Source organism: Porites lutea, chromosome 2 (genome assembly GCF_958299795.1).
Source record: "Porites lutea chromosome 2, jaPorLute2.1, whole genome shotgun sequence".
Taxonomy (NCBI): Eukaryota; Metazoa; Cnidaria; class Anthozoa; order Scleractinia; family Poritidae; genus Porites; species Porites lutea.
This window is the reverse complement of record NC_133202.1, coordinates 43,195,785-43,204,948: the sequence shown is the minus strand read 5'-3', so window position 1 is coordinate 43,204,948 and position 9,164 is coordinate 43,195,785. Positions and strand designations below refer to the sequence as shown.

Sequence of the window (9,164 nt, the reverse complement as noted above, 5' to 3'; positions counted from 1 at the left end):
TACAACCCATTGCAAAACACAAGATGAGTCATTTTCATTTCTATTTTCGTCCAAAAATAGAATTTAAGGAGTATTTTGTTTATTTCATGCATTCTGTTACAAATTCAAAGTCTAACGAACTCCCACAGAGTCTGGGCCGCCTGTAATTTCACGCCTTTTTCATGGTACGTTCGCCAGCAAACGCAGTGTAAAACTGATCGAGACGTATTAAACACGAAATACGCAATTCAAAGGTATATTTCAGGAAAATGATCGGGCTGTTGACAGTAAAAAACGGATGTAAACGCATTTCATGGCAGTGAAATAAAATATGCCCAACTAACAATACAACAACTCGTACAATACAACTCGTCTGCGAAGTAGGAAGCAAAACATATGTTTACTTACCTCTATTTCTGCTGTTATTTAAATGGTCGAAATCACGTCCATTTTCTGTAAAAGGTACTTCTACCTTCGAAGCCTATCGTTAAAAGCATTTCTTGACCTCTTAAACGGCCGCTAAAGCAACCGGGCCAGGTTTATGGCGGTTTTGTTTACACGCTGCCTTGTAGCTAGGTAACTGCGTTCGCCCAAACCGATAGAGAAAGAGATATTTATGACCAAAGCAAGACCACTCCTCGCTTAGCGATTGTCGTACGCGTTGCGTCGCGCTGCGCAAGCGACAAATATATAAACTCGCTTCGCGAGATTAACAACCTGACCCCAGTTGTTCAAACGTTGGATAAATCACCATCCAGTGGATAAGTACATTAGGGAAACCAATTGCCTTATCCACTAGGTAGATTTTTACCCGGTGGATAGCGCGGCGAGCTATTTACCTTCTTTGTGCCAGATTTACTGCTCAGTTTTAAAAAATTTTCGACATACTTACAAAAAGCATGCAAATTTGTGCCAATCTATTTTTTCGGGATCTAATGTTTATTTGGCCATCGCCGTTGTAAAATTTTAGATGAAACCAATTTTTTTAATCTTCTGTAATTTAAACTGTATCCTTAGCAACTCAAGTGTTTGACCCAACCCAATACTCTTTGAAAATAGATTGGAACTACACGGCCCTGTTCTCCTAATCTGTGACGAGATAAGTCAAGGTCTGCCCTCTGAATGAAAACATATACTGCTATGATAGAGCGAAGCATTATTAAATACATCAGGCCTTAGTAATTAAAAATGATAATGATGATGATGATGAACCGCGTAGACTCCGTAGGAAAGGATCAGCCTTTTAACTTATTTAGTTCAACATTCCGGAGACTGAGGACATAGTCATAATATATATGTCGCGACAATAGAAAAAAAAAAGCTCTTTAACAACCGTAATAAATGTGGGAAAACTTAACGTTTTTGTAGATTTTTTTGTTTGTTTGTTTGTTTTTGCTTCTACATTAATATTTGGTGTTGGGTGTTGATAATGTCAAATTTCCCTTTTAAACCACCGATTTTTTGTTTTATTATATCCATTTTGAAATTAGTGGTGATCCCTGCAATCTAATTGGCTCTCAGCGGAGTGATTTATTCACGAATTACACGATTTTTCACTCTAAATCACCCCTCTTGTAGTAAATCGCGTCATTCATGTTCTAAATCATGTCCCATGATTTCTGTTTTGCTCTATATTGCATCATTTCTGTTTCGGGTATAAAATGAGATGTAAAAGCCTTTTTGTTTCCCCTTTTCAATAAACCGGCTACTTGGTCAAGTAAATATTGGTAATGCCTGAAAGTTGAGTTTTGATTGTAACTTACTTGTGAGTCGAATGGTATTCAAGTCCTTGTCTCCGATTGGCTTACATCTTTTCAGGTATAAGATCTACAGTTAGTGTTGACCATAAGTTTGGAAGACGTTTGCTAATATCCATAAAACTGACTCCCCTTTACAGATAGTTGACAGAAAATAGCCGAACTACTGCCTATAATCAGTACCATTCGACTGATGACATAATGCCATTTGAAAAATGTGCAATAGAGAAGAGAAGGATGACGTCACAAGAATTCAATTTTTTTGGAATTTATGAGACTGGTTAACATATTCAGAAAGAACAAGATGAAACGCCCCCCCCCCCCCCCCCCCCCCCCTTCCCAAAAACCAACCTGTAAGTGCAAATTGGTGAGGAGATGAGAACCGGTTTGCTCTGATTACTTCATACAACTCCACACAAATACTTGGGGTTGAAACGTAGCGTTAACGAACCACACCTATTTTATAAGGTTATATGTGGAAACATCGGAGCATGTTTAATGAGCATGTTTTAGATAGTGAACAGCTAATGCTATAAAGGCCTTTTTGTTATTGTAATTTCGCCCGTCGCAGCCTTTAATTTGTTATTGGAATTTTATTGCCAGCAACCTTTCCACGGCAGCAACTTTTTCCTTTATTTTTTTAAAATTGAAATTGGGATTTCAGCTGTTTTCGGTAATTACAATGTGATAAATCTATCAGTCAATTAATTTGATTTTATAGACTGTATTAAATTTGCTGAATTTGTTACTTCGTGCCTAAAAACGTACCAGGGCTTTCGAGCAGCTTTGTTAGTGACCCTTCAAGTCTCAATAGAATACCTTATTATAGGAAATTAACGATGCACTTTATTAAATTAAAATCGCGTTAACTTAAGGTGACTTTATTTACGTCGATATTAATTTAAATTACACTATTTTACATCGTTATTGTTTTACAGCACCTCTTTTTCAATAACAAAACCTCGTCTGTTCATAGTTCCTCAATCAACGCCTCGGAGTCACTCTCTGACAGTTCCTCTTTAAGAATTTAGTTGAAAATGTCTTTCGACTGGTCTTCGAATTGATCCTTTTTCCCGAGGGGATAGCTAACTTCTTCAGTCTAAACTTTCTTTTTCATGGAAATGGTGCTATTTTTTTCCGTTCGATATGTATGTTGAGAAGTTTGTATACTAGCAGCAAATTCATGTAAAATACAGTTAGGCGCACATTGTTTTCGAACATTTCGCGTTAATTTGATGTATGTAAACCTAACTTTTGGAAAATTCGCGTTAATTTTGAGTAAGGTGCATCGTTAATTTCCTATAATAAGGTAATGACGAACCCCAATTTTTTCTCCTAATGACATCCATACATTGTCAAGAGAAAAAGGATATCAGAATTAATAAACAGATCACCACACAGAAAATGCTTTGATCTTTTATCAAATTCTCTCAACTAATTCTTTAGGGAAATGTATAAGGATCAGTTTGGAGTATTTGTAGGTGGACATTGGGGGTTAAAGAGCTAATTTGAACATATGGTTACATCTGGTCTCTAATTTTCAGTCAGGTTCTTCGCAAGCTATTTTGTTAGATCTGTAGTGCAGTATAGTAATTGCTGCAAGAAGTGGAACTTCGCGCAAAATGTCTTTCAAGACACTTTTGTTTGTTTTTACTATTTTAAACGCCAAAATCTTTTGTCTATCTGAAAACCAGAGCAATTGTTCGTGTATTGGTTTTCTCTGGGAAGAGTTTAAATTTGAGAGCGTGCTTTCAAAAGATAGCCAGTTTTGGAAGGACCAAGTCTGCCGTGTTGCAAACTCTTGTGTTCAAAGCCTGGCTACCCGCAGTTCGTCGTTATTTCGGAACAACAAAGAATGCTCGGAGCAACCTCTGATAAATGTATCATTTCCTGTAATATCTCAATATCCAAATTTAACGTTTAAAAGGAATCTACGGCCCTTTCTCGCCGAAAAGGAAAAGAATAACGGTATAACAACGCAGGTGTTTGAGGCCCTTCGTAAAATATGGAAACTGTTCGTCTTTTGTCTGATAGCGGCGGCATTATCAGGAATCATCATTTGGTTTTTTGTAAGTATACAGAAATTCATTTCATTCTCCTAGGAGGGATTAAAGCTATAAATAAAAGTTCATGTTCCGTTAGTCTCGATTACATTTCGAAAAGTTCAGTTCAGTTCAGTTCAGTTTATTGTTTTGTTATAATGATGTACAAAAAAACAAGAAAATTGTCGAATTTTTTTAAAACGAGGAAGCCCAACGGAAGCCACCGGGTTTATAAGGAATGGGAGTCCCTCAGTTAAATTATTACAACCAAATTTTAACAGAATTATAAAGTTCTTTTTTGACCGAAATTTACCCACAAAGAGGAAGGGACACTGGGGCAAAATCATGATTTGTCGATGATAAAAGATAAAAATAAAATAAAATAAAAGTCTGATTAATCCTCGCGAACCTCGGTGTGCACTTCAAGTTAAGCCCTGGTTTTCGTAGTTAGCGATTGCAGTGGCTGTGTGACCAGGCGCCTTTTTCGAATTCCCTTTTTTTCTTTTAGTTTTGGTGTGTTTCATCACTTGTGCGACAACAAAGCATATTTAGCATCATGTCTTTTTGCAGACAGAAAACAAATAAAAAACAAAACACGGCAAGTCAGCTTTGCAAGGAATTAAATGATGAGTAATTGAGCAACAAGTGATCACCCAAAAACAAAGATTCAGTAAAAGCATGTTATTTACGCTTTTGCATTTCATTAGTCAATATTGAACTTATCTTTATCCACACTTTTGCTTAAAGGATCATAAGGCGAACTCCGGACATTTCCCTAAGTCATTTTGGGTTGGCATTCAAGAAGGCTTATGGTGGGCCATTGTTACAATGACAACCACGGGGTAAGTACTTAAAGTTATAGAAAAACATCATACTTTATGTTTAACCAAGCACTCGTTAATTTCCATTCATATGCATGCGGAATATTTTGCCTTTGTAGGTATGGTGACAAGACTCCAAAATCCACGCTTGCTCGAGCATATGCTACATTATGGATGATCGTTGGACTGATGTTAATGTCAATCATTACTGCCCAGGTCTCCTCTACCTTGACCGCTGACAACCTGCAGCCTCTGGGCGATGTATTTGGTAAAAAGGTAGACTTTTACAATTATAACCTGATAAATATGAATGAAATAATGTAGTTGACAACAATGATAAAACGTTCTTGTTACATTTTCCCTCGAACAAAATTAGCTAGTTTCTAGAAAGTAATGCCTTCATAGATCCTTATAATAAGACCATTATCCTTCTGTCGCGTAGTTTAAAGTCTTAATAAGTCTCTAACGATCACCTTAACTTGACCAGTGTGGAGAATTAAGGAGTCCTTACAACCTAGCGCCGAATATACACATTTGTTGAAACTATTTTGCATCGGTTAGTTAGTGAGTTTAACGATTTGTTTATTTCAAGATTACTTTTCTTTGAACATTTATTAAAACTGAAGGTTTTTCATGTTTTTGTTTTGGTTTTTCATGCATAACTTTTTCATCAAGGTCCTGAGAGATCCCAAACCTCAAAACATAAACTAAGGGATAATTAAGTCTATTCCGACCGGGCTTTTTTTTGCTTTCTGGGTGCGGGGAGCTTCTGAGAGCCCTACTCGTTCGCCCGCTAGGTTGTAGTGCTTAGCCGTTGGCCTTTATTTATCTAATTCAACTATTGTTGGTTTTCACATGACGTCACTAAAATTCAAACTAAAAAACTATCGATCTTACCGAGATTTTACTTTCACGATGCATTAGAGCACTTGAAAACTACTTTTAATACCAATTTTCGCTTTAAAAGGGTTCTTGGTTTTGTGATAGAGTACGCTTGAAGTTCTAAGCTTTTGCGTGACGCGGCATTTACACGGCGGCCAAGAGAGCTGTCATGTAGGTTTAAAAAAATGACTTACTTCAGGAAATTTTGCTATCTAAACAGTTCATGTATTAGAAAAATTATTACTTTAATGTTTATGAGTTTCCCGAAGAATAAATTGACTCTTTTTTGTAGCAAAACTCGGTAACAGATGTTTCTGTTAGTTTCCGTGCACCATGTTGGAGCTCATCCAGGTGAGAACCAGCATGGCGCCTCCATACAAATCTCTATAAGTTTGGGTAAAACATTTCTTCGGATATCTCCTATATTCCTCTGACCTGAGTCTTGGCGAGGGTCTTTGCATATGTACCTCCTTTCATTTCCCAGATTCTGGACTTTATCTATTGAACGGTTTTTCATTTTTATTTTGATCTATTTTGAATGGCTTGACAATGAAAACCAGCAATTCTTATTTTCTTGATTTAGATTGGCGTGCCTTTGAGAAGCAAAACTTTTTTCCAGAAGCACAATCAAGGAGCCAAAACTGTGCAAGGTGAAAAGAAAATGACATTCATCACTTAAGTTAATGTGCAATAAATAGATAAGTAAATAATACCGGTTGTAAAGATAAAATTTGAAGAAGGTATTGGTTTTAATTATTTCTATCAGAGTTCTTTAGACTGGTCGATAAATGTTAAAACAAAATGGCGCTTGTTAACGCGCCCGCACCACTTAGTATTAAGAAAATCTCGATACAGCTTTCAAGAAGCAATTCATTAAAGGCAAACATTGAAGTTGTCACTCAGTATCCCCAATGCTTCAACGAAGTGGTAAAGTTTCAGGGCGAATACCACATACTACTTGCTCCTAATGTACCGCGATGTACCGCCTGTTGTCCATTCACAAAGAAGTGTGCCATCAAGGAACTAGACGAGATGGTTAGAAATAATAATATGACCAAGATCGAAGATGGTGAGCCCACACAATGCTTTAGAAGCCTTGTTTACCACCGAAAGCAGAACGAAAGGTTGTGGTTCTGCCTGGACCCTAAAGACTTGAATGCAGCCATTCAGAGGAGACATCATGTCAATCCCAAACTAGAGGTGATCCTACCAAAGCTGACTGACGTTAAAGTATTTTCTATTGTGGACGCAAAATGCGGATACTGGAACGTGCTCTTGGATAAACAGTCTTATTACGTAACTACATTTAGTTCCTGATCTGGGTGATATAGATTCAACCGCATGTCCTTTGGGCTCAAAATGTCTCTCAAGACAGCTCAGACCAAGATAGACCAGACATCTGAAGGATGCAAAGGCATTGTAGGAATTGCAGATGACTTTGTTGTTTCCTGGGAGACCACCGAGGAGCACGAACACAACATGCACGCGATGCTAAAAAGGTGTATAGATACCACAGTTAAGCTAAACCCTAAAAAGTGCTTTGTGAAACAAGAGAAGATCAAATTCTATGGAGTAATTTTTGGTCAAGAATGTATCCAGCTAGACACGAGCAAATTGTCAGCTTTGAAGCAGATGTGTGCCCCCTACAAATCGCCAGGAACTGTAGAACTTTCTTGGGCAAGCAGACTACATGGATTCATTTATTCCAAACCAAAGCCTACTGAAAGCCCCGCTTCGTAAGCGCCTGAAAGAGGACAACCCTTTCAAATGGAGGCAGGGCACCAAACGTCCTTCAGTAAGATCAAGGACAATCAGCAACGAAGTCACTTCGACATACTTTGATTCAAAGAAATAATCCGTTCAACAAGTCGATGATTCCATGAAAGGCCTAAGTGCTGCCCTCACTCAAGAACCGGAAACCCGTCGTTTTCGTCTGCAAATTAAAGTCCTGTCGGATGTCGAGGTGAGGTACACAGACATCGAAAGGGCCTTATTTCAACAATCGAGCCTTCCAAGAGTTCCCTTAAGAGACAGGCTTTAAAAACATTACAACTACCCTTCACTATTCCCGTACGATTTATTGAAAGCCAAGTAAAATCAGTCAAGTTAGCTCTCCTGAAGTGAAACATGACAAAGTCAAAGTGAAAGTCCCTAACACGTCGCTTCTTTGTGACCCCTGATGACCATCAGCTCCCTTTACCTGCCGAGTTACTATTGGGGCGTCCAATACGAGACAACCTTCCAAGAAAGATTCGAAGGGACCCTTTAAATGAAGAAGCCACCTCAAGGCTTACCAAAAGACAACAATTTATCCTCCACTTTTGGGAATGAAATCACCACATCGTCAGACACCTTCATAACCCACCGTGGCAGGCTGATTACGCCACCCAGAGAGGCTGGATTTGTAAAAGCCGAGTTAAACCAAGTTATGATCTGAAGGAACACTTAAGAATGGTCATAAAAGACTTGTTATTGTTATTGTTAAGCATGTGATTCTGCGTACACTGAATTATCTTAATGCATAACTAATTTGTTTTTATTTTCAAGGAAAGGAGGGATGCATTGATTCTATCTACAGCAACAATCACTTTATGGCCATGTTACCGCTCAAAATATATTAGTGTTTAAACCTCAAGTCCGCATTTCCTTAGTGCGATACAGAAGTATTGCAATGTCCATTTTTTTTACAACGTTATAAGACGCTACTCGATAAATTTAACCTTTCGTTGATTCTCTTCTTAGCCGAGCTCCACGGGTAATAAAATTACCCAGCGGAACCCATGGGTAATAAAACTTGGTTATCAATTTTGGTTGTGCGAAAATCGTCGGTCAGGGTCCCTACGTCCGTCGCATATGATATGTTAGCTGATGCCGAGAAATGCCACACTCATTACCTTGCGGTCCAAGCTATTTACAATCTATGTTCAACTTAATGTTGGACATCCATGTTAAGGTCAATTGACATTTGTCAAAATAGGGTATCCGCTGACCAGCGCCACATGGCTATATGTTGTGAGCAATTTTACAACTCATTGAGGTGACGCGGTTTTTTTTAAAGTTCTCCGCTAACCAGTTATGGGTTTTCAATTGATCGTAAGGTCGATAAATATTTTCAGGAGGAGTTTAAGCAACGCATGTGTCAATTTTTTAGAAAGGTATTTCTCAAAAATCCCACGAGAGCTTCTCTTTTGATCTTGTCTTCATACATATATTAAAACTATCGAATGCAGTTTTAAAGTGTGATTCATCCCAACATGTAGTACCCACATTTTTCTTAATTCTTACCATATCATTTTTATTATTTTTATTTTTTACTATACGATTTTTCATGATCTGGTTATTCCGCTATGTTTCAGAATATCAAACAGAGACGGAGTTATTTCAAAACCTTTCGAATGAGAATTTGGATAAAGTATGGCTGTTGAATTGTTCAAGCCATAGCGACCATCCGATCCTGATAGTCAATGACGCTGGTGAGAATGTCGCGATCGGGGCAGAAGTTCAAGTCATACACGGGGAGAATCGAAATAATGAAGAAGCTGAAGATCTTTCAAATTTCACAAATTGTCTGATGAAAAAGTGGGAAGAAAGAAATAAAAAAACGTCTCCAAACGCGCTTGCTAGATATAACGTTTCCGGCGAGTCATCGGGCTCAAATGGTATGCACAACGGGAGCAATCAAG

The 9,164-nt window shown here is 38.0% G+C and overlaps 1 protein-coding gene across 1 annotated transcript; it reads left to right on the top strand.

Moving 5' to 3' along the window:
- Nucleotides 1-3,349: 3,349 nt before the first annotated feature.
- LOC140926252 (uncharacterized) lies at nucleotides 3,350-6,160 on the top strand. Its single transcript, XM_073376026.1, has 4 exons — nucleotides 3,350-3,805; nucleotides 4,526-4,620; nucleotides 4,719-4,875; nucleotides 6,065-6,160. Exons 1-4 carry the CDS (start codon nucleotides 3,359-3,361, stop codon nucleotides 6,158-6,160), a joined length of 795 nt encoding a protein of 264 aa, XP_073232127.1. The 5' UTR covers nucleotides 3,350-3,358.
- The last annotated feature ends 3,004 nt before the right edge of the window (nucleotides 6,161-9,164 follow it).

Coding starts and splice junctions, on each gene's coding strand:
- LOC140926252 (XM_073376026.1), top strand. CDS start 3,359: ATGTCTTTCAAGACACTTTTGTTTGTTTTTACTATTTTAAACGCCAAA. Junction 3,806..4,525: donor GAATCATCATTTGGTTTTTT/GTAAGTATACAG, acceptor TTTTGCTTAAAG/GATCATAAGGCGAACTCCGG. Junction 4,621..4,718: donor GTTACAATGACAACCACGGG/GTAAGTACTTAA, acceptor TTGCCTTTGTAG/GTATGGTGACAAGACTCCAA.